Source organism: Tetrao urogallus (assembly GCF_951394365.1).
Source record: "Tetrao urogallus genome assembly, chromosome: 5".
Taxonomy (NCBI): domain Eukaryota; kingdom Metazoa; phylum Chordata; class Aves; order Galliformes; family Phasianidae; genus Tetrao; species Tetrao urogallus.
Window position 1 is genome coordinate 64,762,113 of NC_136818.1, and position 18,628 is coordinate 64,780,740.

Below are 18,628 nucleotides of genomic sequence, written 5' to 3' on the forward strand. Positions count from 1 at the left end.
AAGGGCTTTGTGGAGAAGGCGCTGGGTGTTTTGGTGGGCGACAGGTTGGCATGAGCCAGCAGTGTGCCCTTGTGGCCAAGAAGGCCAATGGGATCCTGGGGTGGGCTAAAAAGAATGTTGCCGGTAGGTTAAGAGAAGCAATCCTTCTCTACTCTGCCCTGGTGAGGCCACATTTAGAGTGCTGTGTCCAGTTCTGAGCTCCCCAGTTCAAAAAAGACAGGGATCTCCTAGAAGCAGACCAGCGGAGGGGCCACAAAGATGGTGAAGGGCCTGGAGCATCTCCCATATTTGGAAAGTCTGAGTAACCTTGGTCTGTTCAGCCTGGGGATAAGAAGACTGAGGGGCAGTCTGAAAAATGCTTATAAATATCTAAAGATGGGAGGCAGTTGGATGGGGCCAGGCTCTTAATCAGCGGTGTGCAGCGACAGGACGAGGAGCAGTGGCCTAAAACTTGAACATAGGAAGTTCTGTACAAACATGTGGAAGAACTTCTTTATGGTAAGGGTGACAGAGCACTGAAACAGATTGCCCAGAGAACTTGTAGAGTCTCTTTGTATGGAGATATTCAGGACCTGGCTCGATGCCTACCTGTATGGCCTGTTGTGGTGTATCTGCTTTGGCAGGGAGTTGTACTCGGTGATTTCTTGAGGTCCCTTCCATCCACTGCAATTCTGTGATTCTGTGAGTTGAATGCTGTATCTTCAGTAGTCAGTTAAATAAATACTGAGTGAGAGCTTAAAACCTCTTAATGGCTGCAGGAGAATGATTAAATCATTAGGAATCATTTTATAATCTTTAACCACAATCAGAAATGAGAATTAAATATACATTCATATGTTTCATATTAAACATATTACAGAATCAATCTAGATGGAAACTAACATATTTTCCTTGAGATTTTGATCATTACTTTGCAGTGAAAGTGATCAATTAATTTATTTTCTCAAGAGTTGGACCAGCTGCTATTTCTACTAAAGTCACAATCAGTTTTGTCTGATGACGTTCATGGAACCTGGTGATTAATTACGTAACTGTGCTTACACTGATATTCCTGCTTCCTTCTTGCTCCTGGGCTGGTGGCCCGTTCTCTGCTGATGGCTTCAGCTCTGACAGGGATGCCTGCCTTAGCAGTCCTTTGTGCTGGCTGCTTCCCTGCCTCTGCTGCCTGGAGGTGCAAGAAGTTAGTCTGAAGCTGCCCATGGTTCTGTATCTCCTGAGTAGTTAGGTAGGTCAGGGGACACTGTTGTTCTTATCAACATTAATTCCATAACAGATTAGAATCATAGAATCATAGATTCAGGATAATTGTGCAGGAAAAGCGCAGTGATCTGCAGACTACATATATGGAAGTGGTTTCATTTCTTACCTTATTTGTTGTTATGATGAAAAAAAAAAAAAAAAAAAAAAGCAAAGGGTTTCATGTTGTTATTGTTGGACAGATATCCTTCAGTAATCCTGCAGAGTAAATTTCTGTGATGAGTACATCTTTATTCAATGTCTGTGTTCTGAACATAATCAGTCTTTGAGGATAGATCCCTTTTATTCTGTGTGTCTATTTGGTTTTGACTATACGATACAATATAGGAAGAAAATTGCAACGTGCTATAAAAATGGATTGAGTTATAAAGGTCTTGTTCTCCCTATGCCAAGTAATGATTTAAAGTGATCTGTTATTATGCTAATTAGCTTAGGGGTGTTTTTGCAAACGTTTGAGGCAAACATACTTTTAGATGATGAGTAATTTCTTTGTGTTTTTTATTTTAATGTTCTTGAGAGATCTGAAAGGATATGGGCATTGAGAACAAAAGGTTAGTCCATGAGGGACCTTTATTAAGCTTTTTGTGAGAATATGTGTGCTCGTGAAGGTTAAGGATCTGGCATCACTGAAAATGTATTAATCAGCAGACAAGATATAGCACAATGCACTCTTCCCAATGGCCTTGGCTCTGACCCTTTTAAAGATAATGGGAATACTGTCCACTAAGAACTAGATTAGGACGATCAAGTGCATTTCATCAGGGTTTGACTTGAACCATGATCCCAGAGGTGAAAAGGCAGAGGTTTATCCACTGAGCCAACCAGCCCCTGTCCAGATAAAATCCTGAATATGATGTATAAGGGCAAATTAGGATAAAGGAAGGAAATTGATTGCTTAGGATCGTTGTTCCCTAGTTCTGATCATAAAGAAATCCTATGCGTCCTGAAACTGTGTCTTTTAGTTAAGTCATCTGAGATGCCTGATTTTCATAAAAATAATGCTCTCCTCCTGTAGTCAAAAAATAGTATTCCCATGCTTATAATTGCATTTGCTCAAGGTAGTGCTTAGTTGATGCACAGATTGGATACACCGCAGAGACGGAATGGCATCCGTAAATTCTTCTTACTAACGAACATACATGTAAATGCAGACTACACACACAAGTCAGACTGGATGTGCTGGCTTGACTGGCTAGGGGAACCCACCACCTAACCTGGTCATGACCAGTGTCTGAACTCAGACAGAGCTTCTAAAGGAAGAAGCACCTGTGCAGACCGTGGTCTGTGGGAAGTGTTTGGACCTTTCTTCTGGAGCAGAGGTGAGTGGCAAACTCACCTGTGTTAGATGTGCTCAGGTGGAGGACCTCCTACAACAGTTGACTGACCTGCAGAAGACAGTCAAAAAGCTGTGTGCTATCAGGGAAGCAGAGATAGAGGGAGTCAGCCAGACTTACTTGCAGCCTGCGTTGAATCCACAGACCGGGGCCAAACATCCCCAAACTCCCCCACTGGCATATCCAGTTGGAGGGGAAAGAAACAGTGATGAGAAATGGTGAATTGCCAGGAGAAAGACTAACAAGAGGAAAAAGTCTGTCTCAAAGCCTGAGGTGACTCTGCCTGGTTCTCCAGGCTAAGAAGGAAGAAGAAACAATAGCGGGTAAATCATCTGATCTGAATAAGGCAGCCAGACCTGCTCCTCATTGCATAACAACTGCTGCAACTTAGAAGAAGTGACAGGTGATGTTGGTGATTCCCTTCTGAGGCATGCAGAGGCACCCACTTGTCACCCCGGACCGCTATCTAGAGAAGTCTGCTGCTTGTCAGGGGCCTGCATCAAGGACATGACAGAGGCTGCCAGACCTTGCATGTCCCACAGACTACTATCCCACTGCTGTTGTTTCGTATAGGCACCAGTGGCACAGCTGTCAGAAACCTGAATATCAAGAGGAACTACAAGGAGCTGGGAGCAGCAGTGAAGAACTTGGGAGCACAGCTAGTCTTCTCATCAATCCTCCACATTAGGGGAGTGGGGAGGAAAAGGACTGACAGAATTAAGAAAAGCAACAAATGGCTAAGGGAGTGGTGTTGTGAGCAGGGCTTTGGCTACTTATGTCATGGAACTAATTTTGAGAATTCTGCTCTTCTCAGGATAGGATGAGGTTGATCTGTCAGACAAGCGGAAGACCATCTTTGGCAGCAAGCTTTTCCAATTTAATCAGGAGGGCTTTAAGCTAGAGTTGCTGGAGGAGGGGATCCTCAAACCATTACACTTGAGGCTGACAATGGTAATAGGTGGCCTGGGCCTGCAGTAGGATCACAGGCCAGTAAGGCAGTACAGGATAAGGGAACTTTAATTGGTAAATCAGCCTCAATGGGAGCCCAACTCCCATTAAGTGCCTTAACACCAGTGCAAGGAGCATGGAAAACAAACAGGAGGAGCTCTTTACCAAGTTCTTTACCAAGAGAATGGTGAGGTGCAAGAGCAGCTGCCCAGGTCGGCTGTGGATGCCCCATCCATCCCTGGAGGTGTTCAAGGCCGGGTTGGATGGGGCCCTGGGCAGCCTGGTCTGGTACTAGATATGGAGGATGGCAGCCCTGCCTGCAGCACGGGGTTGGAGGTTGGTGATCCTTGAGGTCCCTTCCAACCCAAGCCATTCTGTGATTCTTTGAGTTGCGGGCTTGTGTGTACCTATGGGGTTGTGATGTCACTGGCATCACTGAGACATGGTGGGATGATTCTCATGACTGGAATGTAGTAATAGATGGGGATAAACTCTTTAGGAAAGACGGGCAGGGTATAAAGGGAGAGGGTGTTTCCTCTACATCAGTGACCACCTAGAGTCCATGGGATGGATGAGTTGCTGACAGCTTAGGGTTAAGGTTAAAGGGAAGGCAGGGGAAGGTGACATTGTAGTGGGGATCTGCTATAGGCTGCCTGATCAAGAAGACCAAGTGGATGAGACCCTTTACAAACAGATAGGAGCAGCTTCACATTTACCAAACATGGTTCTCATGGGGGACTTCAACCACCCCGGTACCTATTGGAGAGACAACACAGCAGTGCACCAGAAGTCGGAGAGGTTCCTGGAATGTGTTGGTGATAACTTCCTCTTCCAAGTAGTAATGAAACTCATGAGGAAAGGTGCTGTGCTGGACCTTGTCCTCACGAATGAGGAGGACCTGGTGAGTAATGTGAAGCTCAAGGTCAGCCTTGGCTGCAGTGACCACAGAATAGTGGAGTTCAAAATCCTTAGGGTGTCAGAGAGGGTGTGCAGCAGGCTTGCTATTCTGGATTTCAGGAGAGCAGACTTTGAACTCTTGAGAGAGCTGCTTGGCAGGGTGACATGGGAGAAAGCCTTGGGGGAAAGAGGGGCTGAAGAAATCTGGTTGGTATTCAAGAACCATCTCCTTTGAGCCCAGAAGCAGTGCATCCTGGTAAAAAAGAAGGCAGGCAAGAATGCCAGGAGTCCTCTGTGGACTCTGGACTCTGTGGAGCTCCTGGACTTACTTAAGCTTGAAAAGAGAGTCTATAGGGAGTGAAGGCAGGAACAGGTTACCTGGGAGGTAAGCCAGGGATTGGGTTAGAAATGATAAAACCCAGACAGAATTAAATCTAGACAGGGACATAAAGGGGAATGAGAAGAAATTCTACTGGTATATCAGTGATAAAAAGGTTAGGGAGGGTGTGGGCCCTCTCCAGAAGGAAGCTGAAGACCTGGTCATGAGGGATACAGAGAAAGCTGAGGTGCTCAGTTACTTCTTCGCCTTGGTGTTCACTGATGGGGGCTCTAGCCACACCACCCAATTTGCAGAAAGCAATGGTGAGAACTTGGAGAAAGTAGATTGCCTGCTGCAAGTTAAGATCAGCTTTGAGACCACCTAAAGAACCTGACAGTACACAAGTCATAGAATCATAGAATGGTTTGGGTTGGAAGGGATCCTGATGATCACCGAGTTCCAATCCCCCTGCCGCAGGCAGGGACACCAACCTCCTCTTAAGTCCATGGGACCAATGAGATCCATCCATGGGTTCTGAGGGAACTGGCAGATGAGGTTGCCAAGCCACTATTCATCATATTTGGAATGTTATGGCAGTCAGCCAGTCAGTCTCACTTCTCTGCCTGGCAAGATCATGGAGCAGATCCACCTGAAGACCTTACTAAGGCAGATGGAAAATAAAGACTGGATGATTGATGGTAACCAACATGGCTTCACCAAGGGCAAGTCGTGCCTGATATGATGGAGTCATGGCCTTTTATGATGGAGTTACAGAGTCTGCAGGCAGCGAGCGACCTCACAGAGCTTCATGTGCCAGGGCTTTTCCTCAGGGTGCAAAGGAGGCTCAGTGAGCAGCGTGTACACCACATACTGGGTGGGACAGGAGCCCCTGGGCTGTGGATGGCAGTACTGTCAACAGTAGAAGGCTCACAGGGTGAATGCTGCACAGTGAGTTTGCAGCCAGCTGTATGAAGTGCTGCAGCTTCTGAACCAGCTGGTTCCTTCTTTGCATGGACATAGCTGTAGTCTCCTCATTGAGAACCAATTGCCTGAATAACATGGTTCTGAATTAGTTTTGTTAAAACAACAAAAATATCCCCCAGTAAGACTTGGCCTCAGCTGCTTGTCTCTGATGGCAGTGGCAGGAGACTGCCCTTGAAGTTGGTTGTTTCAGCCTGAAGCCAGAGTGGTTAGACCCAGGGTCTCCACACAGGTGAGTTAGGAGAATGGAAGTATATCACTGGGGAGTTGAAGGCGTACATCATCAGAAAAGGTTGATGGCACTGTCCAGATCAGTGTCAATGCATGTGTCGGTCACAGGACCAGCAGGTCACTAAATGTCCTGCAGAAAGAGAAATACTGCATGGCATGGACTAATGGAACTGGTTGTTTCAGAGCCTTTTCCACTCACTGCAGCCCCACGTTCCAGGCACATCCCCTGCAGAGTGCAGTGCCCAGCCCAGCATTGAGCACCATGTGGAGAAGGCACTGCCGGGCCCTGCAGCTCCCCAGCAGTATGGGGCCAGTGCACAGCAGTGTGACAGCAGCCACCGCTGCCAGACCCTGTGGGACCCTGATTTTAAGGGCAGCTTAAAGTCAGGCAGGAGCAGAGTTGTATGTAACGTTGTCTTAGGTGGGAGGGATCTGTATTTCCCAGATCCTTGTTTGTAAATCAGTCTATTGCTGAATCAGGCTCTAAATATTTTTCTCAACTGGAAAGCCAAATTAAGTTATTGCATTTCCAGAGTCTTTCAAAAGAAGAGGGCTCTGTACAAGACTGGTGATGGAGTTTACAGTGACTTGTGCCCATATATTTTAATTCTCTGAGGCCATTTCTGTATGCTCATCTCCTTTTCTTGGTCTAAAACTTCATTTTCCTTTCACAGCTGTGAATTCTCTGGTGAGCCCTGCAGATGGGTTTGATAAATGCTGCTAATGTCACCTTCTGATCTAACAACGCTCTGACTTTGGTCTGTAGGTCTTGATGAGTAATTGCTATTGTTCTACTCCAATGACTGAATTAAGATGCCCTGCCTTAAAGGGTTCATACTTGTGTGGTTTTAGCCAAGGTGGCCCACTGCAGTGCACCGATGGACGTTGACCTTTCCTGAGTGCTGTGTTGTTTTAAATTGAAGCAAGCAAAATTACTTAGATTTCTACACCGGCTAAAGTCCGCTATAATCCTTTGGTTATTGTAGAGCAGAATAATATCCAAATTTAGTGTTGGAGATAAATGTTATCTTCAGCTAAAACTCACGCTGCTTCCCACACACAGCCCCAGCAATTAGGGCCCAAGACTGTGGGCTCCAGGAAGTAAGTGAATGTTCCATGATAGTGCTTGTTGACAAGAAGAAGGGAGGTAAAGAACAGAACTCTTCAGCAGTCTTTACAAGCAGACTAAAAACAGCACAGTGTTACACGCTGCAGCTGATACAGGCAGCAGCTATAAGGGTTGCTAATTGTCCTCTACAAAATAGCAAATACTATTTGTCGGTGCAATTGCAGTCATTCGGTAATTCTGTGCAAAGAACTTTACTGATAGTAAGTCTAGCAAGTTATTTCCTATTTGAGTCAGCAGGAGCTTGTGTATAGAAGCTAGCTGAAGGATTTGGCTTATGAAGCATATAGAACAGAAGTATATAACTTCAAACTGCAAAATCGCATCAATAAATTTAATCTGTTTTTTAAATAATATTCTGCCCTGCGATTTTTTTCTCAGTTGCAGACCAATGGGTGTGTTCTGTGTGCATTCATAATCCCACTGCATGGCTGAATTCACCCAGGTCTCTGTCTCACAGAGTACAAGCTGTCAATGGTCTTATTGCTTACATGTATGGATGGCATTCTCATTTGGGAAAGTTGCAGGCAATAGTCACTGCACATTGTAGACCAAGGACATTTGCATATGTAGCAGAAATGCAAAGTCATGGCCTGAAGCAGTGATGGAGCACCTGCTGGAAGGCAGGGCCAGCCCAGGGGAGCTCAGGTGCATGCTATGCTGCTGAGTGACTGGAAGGGCTGGAGCCAGGATCCACCCCTGCCAGACCTCATTTAAGGGCTGGCAGTGGAGGTCAGGGTATCTTACTGGAGGTCATTGCCAAACTGAGGTCTTCCAAAGGTAAGCAAGATTTCTTTCTCTGTTTCTGTGTCCTCAGCTGCTGCATTTGGGCTTTTGCTGCAGACAAAGACTTGTCACCCTGCTGTTACTGCTGTACTTTCCATTGCATTATAGCCTCACAACATAGTATCAGCAACTCAGTGCTTAAAGCAGCCCTTATGTGATCCTTGTTGTACTCTATGTACAGGTACATTGGTGAAATTGCTTTTTTAGGAGGGGGAAAAAAAAGTCTTCTGAATTGTTTGTGACATATTTCTGGAATTAACTTCCAGCCACAGCTCTTCAAAATTTCTGTGTAATTGCTCAAATTATCCCAGAATTTGCTTCTCAAAGATGATCTTGGAATGAGTAAATTAAATGGAACAATATATTGATTTTTGGCTTTAAACTGAATTTCTTTGTCATTTCTAAATCGTTTAGTGTGAACTGACATAGTCCTGTTGCAGCAATAATATTCACAGTGCTGAACAGTGTACAATATGTAAATAAGCGAGAAGTTTGTGCTGTAAATACCCATTAATAGAATATGCTTGGGGTAGTTTTTTAAAAGATGGTGGCATATGCTTCAAAAATAAAGATGCTGCCCTCTGAAATTCTGACTGCTTTTCAGTACCAGGTTGTGTATATTAATTTTCATAAATTATCTGTAGTGCTCAGGGGCTCCAGACATCCATGTAGCTGCCGTAAAGCGAATATAACAAGATGGTTCCTGTGTCAAGTCCCATTATTTCTCTTACTAGGTTGGGTTGGAAAGGAAAGTAGCTTCTGTAATTGTGATAAGACCTAGTTGTTTTCACCAGTGATCTTTCATTTTGAGATCACGGACTTGAATGAGAACCAAGGTGCAAATACCAGAAAGTGATGGTCAGAGCATGCCCATCTACTGGAAAATGAATGTGAGTTTTCTCAAAATGCACAACTCAAATTTTCATCACTTCTTGCCCTAGCTTCCCCCACAGTCTGTAGTGGTACCAGGTAAACAAAGAACTCTTACATGATTTCTCATTGTAGTATCCTGAACATGTGAGGAACTTGCCACTTCCCTTCATGAGAATAATCATGTGATCTGTGGGAACGTTTGTACACATGGTAACAGATATTATAACTTACCACTTAATATCTAGGACAGAATAAATGCTTTGTTGAAATTAAGTAATGATTCAAATATAGCAAGAAACAAAACATTGTTCAAATAGTTCACTCTATTCAAAATACGTGTCGTTTTACACGTGAGGATGCACTGCCAACAAAGGACAGCTTTCCCTGTTCACGTGCTTCTGGGCACCCGGTTGGGTTTGGACACTCAGCTACATCATCGTGAGTTTTTGGCTTTGTCATTCCTGGTTCAGTTATTTCCTTTTACCTGGGAAAACTCGGGGGCCTGACGAATGCAGCACACAGTATTGTCTTGTTCCTGTTACCTGTCCACTCTGTCACCAGTGTCAGCAGCTCATCTGCGTAGCACAGCACAACTAGACAAGCGACTGCAGCAAATAAACGCATCAGAAGCTTCTGGATGGTGTGTGTGTGAACACTTAGTCCTCTGAATGCTGGCCTTCACTTAATTTGCAAATATAATCAGATCAAAAACGGTATGAATGTTTAAAGTTTTGAAAGTGTGAATTGGTATGAGAGGACAGTGCTTGTGTGTAACATCTTGGAATTCTCATGTCATTTATACGATCGCGTTCTATGAATCATTGTTCTTTTATTCAGTTCTTGCTGTTTTCACACTTCAGAAATAGCCTTCTTTTTCCTGGTGCTTCCACCTTCCTCTCCGATCATTTTATTTGGAAGGAGCAGGAAAAATGTATTTGTATTACTTTAATAGCCACGTGCTTCAAGTAAGTTTTTAGTGGATGGTAGATTTTTTTTTTTTATTATTATTTTTTTTCCTATGCCATGTTCATGTTGGGCAGATAATTAAACAAGTGGGGAGATGTAGAATAGAAAAAAGATATACATACAAGCTGGCTGTAAGAACAGGTGTTAATATGTAGTGGCTACACATCTATCTGTTCAGATTAAATAAAGGATTGCAATCGGGAAGCATGCACGAGGAATCATTTTTTTCCTTAAATGTGTTGAGATTACATTGTAAAGAAATGGCTGAATCCCACCTTTTTGGGGTTGAACGTGTTACTAGGTAGACAGGTACATGAGATGCAGGTTTCCAGGTATTTTATAGTATTTATTCAAACTTTTAAATAGTTGCATTTGATAGGTGTCAAAATATATGCAAATTGATTGCAGTTATTTGTATTCAAAGTCTTTGCCAGCATTCCGTCTCAGGTCTTAGTGTCAGATGCAGTGAAATAGGGGAAGCTGCCCATTGTTTTGTACCCGCGTGCAGAAGTGTGTACGTAAAGCAGTACAGCAACTAGAAATGGAAGAACACGGGTGGGCCATGGTGAGGTAGCTAATCAGCACTGCAGGTGGTTCAGGTAGCTGCCCTTCCCACAGATAATTAATGTGTACAAGTAGCTGCTAATTGCACGTTTCAGGAATGATTTATGAGGTGGCAGAGGGGAAAGAGGGACACAATCTAATTTCTTTGGGAACCTCTGCTATTCATACAACAGTATCAGCACAGCTGTGAGATGGGACGTGATTAATGAACAGTGGACAAACACACCCCTTCATACAGGATACTGTTTTGATGGCATGCTTGTCAAAATAGAAAGTGACACTTGGAACAACGGCCAGCAATGCTGCAGATTATGAGCTTTTTGTTTTTTGACTCTCTTATTTGCTTGGACGTCAGACTTCACACCAGCCATGGTTCTGAAATAAGGTCGCTTGTGTTCATCAGAACAGTTAATGGTTTAGCACAGACTGTTATCATTGACTTGTTATGAGTGGGTTCGTGTTTATGAACAAAAGACTACAGATGTTTATTTTCTCTGTGGTCAAGGGAGAACAGATTTGGCAAGGATTAATATTTACGTGGGATATTAACTCTGGGCTTATGAACATGTCTGTTCAATATCTGCTTCCAGCTCTGCATCTTGCCTGCTTTCTGGGAGCGCATTTTGCCTGTTGTCACATCTCCTTTTTTCTGCTATCTGATGTGCACCACCCAAAATTAGTGTACAAAAATGCTGCTTGTCTTTGCTTAGGAAGAGTGATTTGCACATCCTTGTGTTTGTTGTACCTTCTTATCTGAGCTAAAGATAATATAAAGTAACGTGATACTCCTGCTGGCATTTTTGTGGGCTGATTAGCATATCAGTTTGCTGCACGCTTTTAATGCTAGCCTGGTTTATCTCTGAAAAGATTGCTAATATATTTTTTTTCTAATTTGCCATCTTAACATGCTAAGTGCACGTATAAGACACTGATGTAAAGAGCCAGTGTTGTGCGTTTTCGCTGGGATGGATGTTCTGTACGCTTTTCTCAATTAACTTTCTATATATCAGAACAGAATTCAGTGTTTTGCATTAAGTTTTGGAAACTGTTATCTGAGGAACACAGCTCAGGCTGTATAATCAATCTCTGTTTATGATGTTTTATATAATGTCATGTTTTTAAATTGCTTCAGTTCAACATTAAAGAGGGAATGCATTTGTTTCTATCTTTTATAGCTTTTAGAATTCGACAGAGAGCTGTCAGTCTTTAAGGACAGATTGTATGAACTGGACATCTCATTTCCTCCCAGGTAAGATTCACATATAATCCATCTATTAAACTAGTGAGCAGGTGAAAGCGTAACTGTTAGCAGTATTGTAGGTGAAATGTGAGCCTTCCTGTACATACTGTAGAAGTGATAATGATCTTCATTCCCTTTGTAAATGTATACATCTTCCAGCATCCCCTCAACTACTTCATAAGCAGTGCTTAATGGCTCATAGTTTGGGTTGAGCTGATACTGTGTTTTATAGCTGCTTTTAACATAGACCTTACTTGATTCTGTGCTACGAGAAGAGTAGCTACAAAAGCCAGATGGCTTGTTGAGGTACTTGATTGCAGCCACAGGAGTCTTTGCCACCACTGTTGACAACTGGATAGCAAGTGGTGCTCACTGGAAATAGAGTTGAAGGATTGGAGATGCATAGCTTACTGCCATTGCTCACGATGGGCTCCAGGAGTAGCAGGAAAGAAGGCAAAAGCTTGTTTCAGTTTCAGTAAGCATGCTATAGAACTATAGAGACTACTAGGAGAATTTTGCTTTTTTGAACATAGGTGTATGTATTTTAATCTGCTTCACACCCTTAAATGAATTTTAGCCATGAATACACACGTACTGCTATCAACCAAAACCAAGACTTTTGCAAATGGCAGTTCTCTTCATGGAAAACATTTGGGAAAATTGATGCATTTTAAAATATGTATAGCCCTTTTCTAAGTATGAAGATGTCAAATCTTACAGTCATTTTTTAAGGGAAATAAATACTGTGTTCATGAAGAATGAAATAATTTACAAGGAATTGCTGCAGATGTAGATATATGAACTACTTTATACACTTTACATGTATTTGTATACAAAATATGATGTTCTTAAATATTTGTTTTGTTCTTCAGAAGCAGGCTGAAAGGTGTAATGTTTTGGCATATACCAGGAAAAAAAAATTTGAAAAGCTTCTCTTTTTGTTATCATAATCTCATTATTTTTCACCAGCCAGCTGTGATACTGAATTATATTGATCCCATGGGACAGTGGGAGTATGCATGGAGAGGTTACCACTGCTCTAAATTGTTCTTATTGATTATGATAACAGAAGAGAGCAGTGTGTACATCGCTGACTATATTTCATTAGTTGTGTACTCGTTGGGGGTAAAAGGAAATGAGGAAAAAAAGACACGTTTTTTATCAGAAATAGTTGACTGAATTTCACTAACCTCGTCTCTTTCTATAATGAAGATTAGTTGCTTTCATTTTCATTGTCTATTTTAGAACAGTTTCACTAGTGGTGAGCAGTGAAGGAAACGTATGATCTCAGTTCATATAAGTGAATGTACATCGCAAAGTCCAGCTGTCATTTCACTTGTAGGCAGCCCCAGATCAAACTTTCAGCCTCCAAGCACAAATAACGTGGCACTTGTAGGCAAACAGGCCAGGCAGGACGGAGAACATTCTTACTTGTGAAGTTCTCTGTCTTACTTGTGAAGTTCTGTGTTATGGACTGCTTTTGCTGCTTCCTGGCCTGTCTGAGGGGTGGGAGTGGTGTTTGGGTGTTTTGGGGTTTTTTTTTTTGCGAATTTATGGCTTTGCCAATGTTTGCTTTAGGTTTTCTTCCTCAGAATGAAAACAAAACAAAAAGTAGAGTAGTGTGCAAGCAAAATGCAAATCCAGGCCAATCTCTCAGCCAAAATGAGGGTGAGGTTTGACAAAAATATACTGTTGCATGAGTGATTTGTAGGTTCTTCAGGGCTTTCAGCCAATATGGTTTGCTGTTGTTCTGCTCTAGAGCACAAGTCAGAAATTTGGTGCGAGTCTTTGTATCTAAGTTGTACTTTTGAACTTTCTGTGAAATGATGGGAACACTTGTCCAAACTCTAAACTTTTGAAAAGTTTCTTTTCACAGATACGTCCAAATCTCATTAGAGGTGTATTTTATTATTCAAGCAGCTGGGTTCCTTGCAAACTACGGCCAGACTGTGAACAGTGTAGTATTTTCCTTGTAGCTGCTAAGTGCCACGCAGAGTGAGCCTGTGGGCAAAGAAGTTGAGCCTTCCTCCCCATCACATCCTGTCAGAGCTGGGGCAGAGGAGATCTCCATGAGCAGTGCACGGTTACACCAGCACTCTGCTCAGTGCTCGCAGTGTTGTGGCAGCAAGGACAGGGCTCAGGTTCTGCGTAGGCCACAGCTCCTTCGTTTGGGCGTTTGCACGTCCAGATCTGTGATCTCTGAGTGCAGGCTAGGAGCCCAAGGAGGGGTGCAGCAAATCCTTCCTCAGCTTCCAAAGGTCCACGGAGAACCAGCCCTGCAGCTGCTGCTCTCGGCTGTGCAAACAGCATCAGTGAGAGGATAAATGTATGTCTTTGCCTGATGCTTGCTGTCTGCTTCATATAATTGAGTTTTATGCTGAAAGCTGGTTCTTCCTTTTTGACATGGAAGAGATGTTAACACTGGACTTAAGTTCAAAGAAATTTATTACATAAGCAGAGAACTGATAGAAATCTAACATGAGAATATTGCTAAGAATATAAGATGTAAAACCAACAGGCTGTCCTCATGCACGTACACAGGACAGATCAGCTTTAGGGTGTTTTTTCTCACCCATCCTTCCTTGTGTTCCAGACCACAAGCCAAAGTAATCCTGCTTTCCGTTTTGTAATCCTTGCACAGCCACCAGGAGCAATGAGAAGTTTTGCCTGAGCAGGGTACTGCAGAGTTGGATTCACTGTTGCTATAGAGTTTCTCCAATCAGTGTTCTATTTTTGTTCAGGAAATAAAGCACATTGATTTTTCTGATAGAAATAACATGATTTATTTTTATTTCCATTGAAATAATTGCCTCTATCTGCTATTAGCTGTAAATTCTAATCTTTTAAATGGTCAAAAAGCTACAAGTTTTTCTTTATAACTTAAAACCTAGAAAGAAAGGAACAATACAGCCTGTGTGTGTGTGTGTGTGTGTGTGTGTGTATATATATATATTTTTTTTTTTTTCTTAATTTGCCATCTGTTTTCCCTGCATTTTTTCATCACCTTCTGAGAAAAAGAAATATCTGTAGCTTCTCACTATTTGGCCATTTTTATTTAGTTTTTGTAAATGTAAGCTTTATATATAGGATATTTGTCATATATCCAGTCATACTGTATTTTATATCTTTAACCAAAGGAGGATGTGAAAGGTACTGTATGCTTAGAAACTACTTTAAACTTCTTGGAATTCTTAGCTGCAAAGTATATCGTACATCAGTTTGTTGCATTTGCAGAACCAAAGAAGAGGCAGAGAAAGATCTAAAGTCACTTTTTGTGTTAGGCCTATGTGCTTAATAAGTGAGTATTTGAATTTAGAAGGAAGCCATGAACAATTGTAATGATTGCCTTAAAGTAGTATTCCAGAATTTGTTCTAGTTAGCAAATCCATCTTAGCTTTCATAACAGCAAGTGTTTAAATAGAACAGCTTGGGATTTATGAAGTTGAGCAAAAACTTACGAGATGAACTTATGAGATGAAAAATTCAGTTCTACCATTCTCTTTCTACTTTCTGTTTCTTTTTTAATCAATGGTTGTTTGTGTACACTGCATTTCTTAATACAGATATTAATTGTCTGAACTGTGGTATGTTTTGAGTGATCTAAGTTATAATCGCTGTTACAGTTAACAAATAAGCTGTACTGTTTTTGGGGTGGGTTCTGTTCTTCACACGTTCCTCTCAAGAAGTGTGTTTGAGATTCAGTTACACTTCAGATAAATGGAAGATGTCGCATTGCTTTGGGTTGCAGCAGACGAAGTTATAAGCATAAACTGTTCTTTCGCTGGATTTTATCATGAGATGATATTGATGCGCTGCTGTTGTTGACCTGCTGTGGAGAGCTTTAGTCCTCCTCAATCAGCAGTACTTTTACGGTCAACTTCAGCGGGGCCAAAACTTCAGCTTGAATGGTTTTCCTGGTTTTGTGTTCACTTCATTCCTAGAGCAGCATTACGTGTGATCTGGATACCTCGTGTATAAGCACAGCTAGGTACAAACGTGGTGTTTGTGCTGACCCCTGCTTTACCTTGTTTCCTTGCGTAATGCTGAGGGTGGCCTGGTGTCTTAGTTCTGATCTCCAGGCCGATGCTCGCTGAGGAGGACGCCAGTGTGTCCACTGGTGGACAACCAGTCCCCTTTCTTCATAGGAGGGGTTTGTTTTGACTTGAACTTGAAAACTACCAGTTTTACAGCATAAAAATTAGTAAAATCCTAATGGAAATACTAAGAAAACTCCATTTCATGGTGCCAGGCATTATGGCGAATGCACAGGAGGGAATGCCTTTCTTGCAGAGGAGTACCTTGAGTTCACTTAGCTCTGACCAATGCTTGTGGTGAGAGCCCCAGGCTGTGAACCCAGTTCTGAGTTCTCATGCACTAGTCTTTGTTCCTGCTTTTTTTGGCAGCACCATCAGGCACTGAGTTGTACGGGGCTCTTTTACAGTGAATTCCTCTGCCCCTACTTCTAGGTTTCAGCTGAAGCCATGGCAGTTACGTAGGGATATCCTTAATTTCTTTCAAATGAAATCACAGCGCTTTGCTCTTTAGGTGAACCTTGGTATAAGCAAAGAGCACAGGGTGCGCAGGGATGTGAGTGGGGTGCAGTGAGCCTGGTTTGGACAGCAGGAACTGTTCTAGGGCCTTAGTGTGTTGGCAAACGTTTTGTGTATTCCTACATGCTAGGGGAACAGCCCTTCCGTGAGACTTTACAGGAATGCAGAGTACAAGTTAACCACTCTCACTCTGTGGGATTTAGGGAAGATGTGCATCATTTACAGTGTGGAAAAAATGCCAATTGACTGTTGTTATTAAATAGAAAACAACAAAAAGGCATACAACTTCTTTGGGAACCTAGAATAGTTTGGTTGTCAATTCTACTTTTTTTCCGGGTCCTTGTCACGCTAAAATAGCATTTCAGTATAAGCAGTAATAAAAATGTTGACTTATTCAGTAACTTTTCAGACAAAGCAGTAGTGAAATGAAGATGTGTTGTAATACTCCTGTGATGTTTTGTTCCCCTCCATTGTACTGATAGTTGTTGAGTTTATTACGCTCTGCAGAAGTAGTTTGCCTTTCCAAAGCTCCTTACCATCTCTTTACAGTTGAGTGTAAACTACATTCAGTACTCAGGGAGAGCACCGATCTCTTACTGCTCGTAAGGCAGAGAAAGCATCTCAAGAATCATTATTTACAGATCTTGGCCATAGAAGGAGGTCTTTCTGTATTTACATCTACTGTTAAATCATCCTTTTTAATAACAGCTTTTGTAAACTTAATTTTTTATTATTTCTTTCTGTCACGGAGTTGACTAGATCAATCTATGTCCGTGACAGGGGCGACAGGCCTCTGCCCTCCCCCCCCCCCCACCCCAGTCCCACAAAAATGGGAAGGAAGGAAGGAAGGGAGGAAAAGAGCAGCGGCAACAATCTATGGAGGAAAACTTATTTTACTATAATATTGGAATACAAGATAACACAATATATACAATTTAATTGAAATTGAGATTAATAAATCAGACAAGATGAGAGAGAGAGAGAGTTCCCGGGACCAAGTCAAACCTGAAAAGCTTGGAAAGGCTAGGAAAGCACCTCCAGCACCCACTGCCAGGCAGCAAGACAGCGCGCCCCCCCACCCGGAAGGGTCAGATCCCGTGACTGCTGTAATGTACAGGGATAGGTACTTGGAACTGGGGCAGTGACACTTTAATGCCCCGTACACTACATGATGTTTTGATGTGGAATACTGAAACCCAAAAACAAAACCAAAAAAACATAGAACCATGACACTTTCCTATTTTCTTTTCACTCACAGAGCTAATGGCTCCTGAAAATAAAATTCCAATGTTGTAATAAGTATCAAACAAAAAGTTGCTCTTTAACTCTGTAGAGAGAAGGGATCCTGTATTCTGAGTCTCGACTGTTCTTCAATAATTCTAGTTTTTTTTTTTTTTTTTTAAAGCTGACTTCTTGCCTTGTATCTAAGACCTAGTATAGATAATGCCTTAAAGAAGCTGAGATACCAAAAAGCTCTTGGCCTACATTCCTCTGTTTGACAAGTCTGGTCAGCCACAGAGAGAAGAGCATTGTTTCACAGCTGCCCTTCACCATTTGGTGCTTAAAAGATGACTGAACCTCAGCTGATAGCCCTCTATGGCAAGCTCATGCAGTTCTTCCATGCTGGTTGGTGCCTTGAAGGAGGGCCTACTTTATTTTAACTGTCTGTGGGAAGGTGTGTTAGATTGACTGCTGTGGAAGACTGCATTGAAACACAGTGCAACTACATTAATACAAATCTAGATTTCAGACATTATTCACTGAAAGCCAGAACAGTCAGTTTTATATTTCAAAAAGCTGTATTTCAGGGGAACAGAAGTGTACCAGTGGGGATGGTGCTGTCACCCCATGGCCAGCCACCTGCCTGTAAGTGGAAGGAAGGAGATAAGCTGTGCTCTTGGGGCATTTCACAGCAGTCACTGAGCGCATTTGAAAAACAATTCAAGGAGTGATGATAAGAGTGTTCACATGGCTGATGAGATGGAATGTGGATGAGGATTTTCAGATTTTCAGAATTGCCATTCTTCTTTCTGATTATTTTTTTTTTTTAATAATCCACAGTTTGACTTTTTCTACACCTTTAAAAAGGTAGTTCACTTTGAAGTTTTCAAACTGCTAAAAAATACAGAAGTGGAATTTGTTGAATTTTACAGATACATCACTATTTTTAACTATACAGTAACTTTGAGAGTACATCTAGTGCATAATTCTAGCAGTACTTTTGAGGGGAATTATAATTAGAGTATATTATAATTCTAAACAAAATCTCTAGTTGCCCTATCAGTGCTATTAATGCAACACAACACCTTCCTGAAAGTTAATATGTAAGTGTGTCTTCACAGGGTCTTGGCAGACTGTGTTAGTGACCCTTAGTTCCAGGAGCCTTTTCCCCATCCACTTTGTATGTGGGAAGGTTTCCAATGCAGCCTCCTATCAGTCATAGAATCCCAAGGTTGGAAAGGACATGCAACTGTCCTGTCGCCATTACTACCACAAGCCACTAAACTCTTGGCACCTCATCCTGATGCCTCTTGAGCACAGCAGGTATGGTGACTC

General features: G+C 42.3%; 1 protein-coding gene across 1 annotated transcript in view; it reads left to right on the top strand.

Moving 5' to 3' along the window:
- INPP5A (inositol polyphosphate-5-phosphatase A) overlaps positions 1-18,628 on the top strand; it is a gene marked incomplete at its 3' end in the record, with an annotated part of 209,557 nt that overhangs the window by 175,641 nt on the left and 15,288 nt on the right. Inside the window, exon 12 of the mRNA XM_079535402.1 lies at positions 11,458-11,531. Coding sequence (XP_079391528.1) covers positions 11,458-11,531 — 74 coding nt within the window. The remainder of the gene's footprint in view (positions 1-11,457; positions 11,532-18,628) is intronic.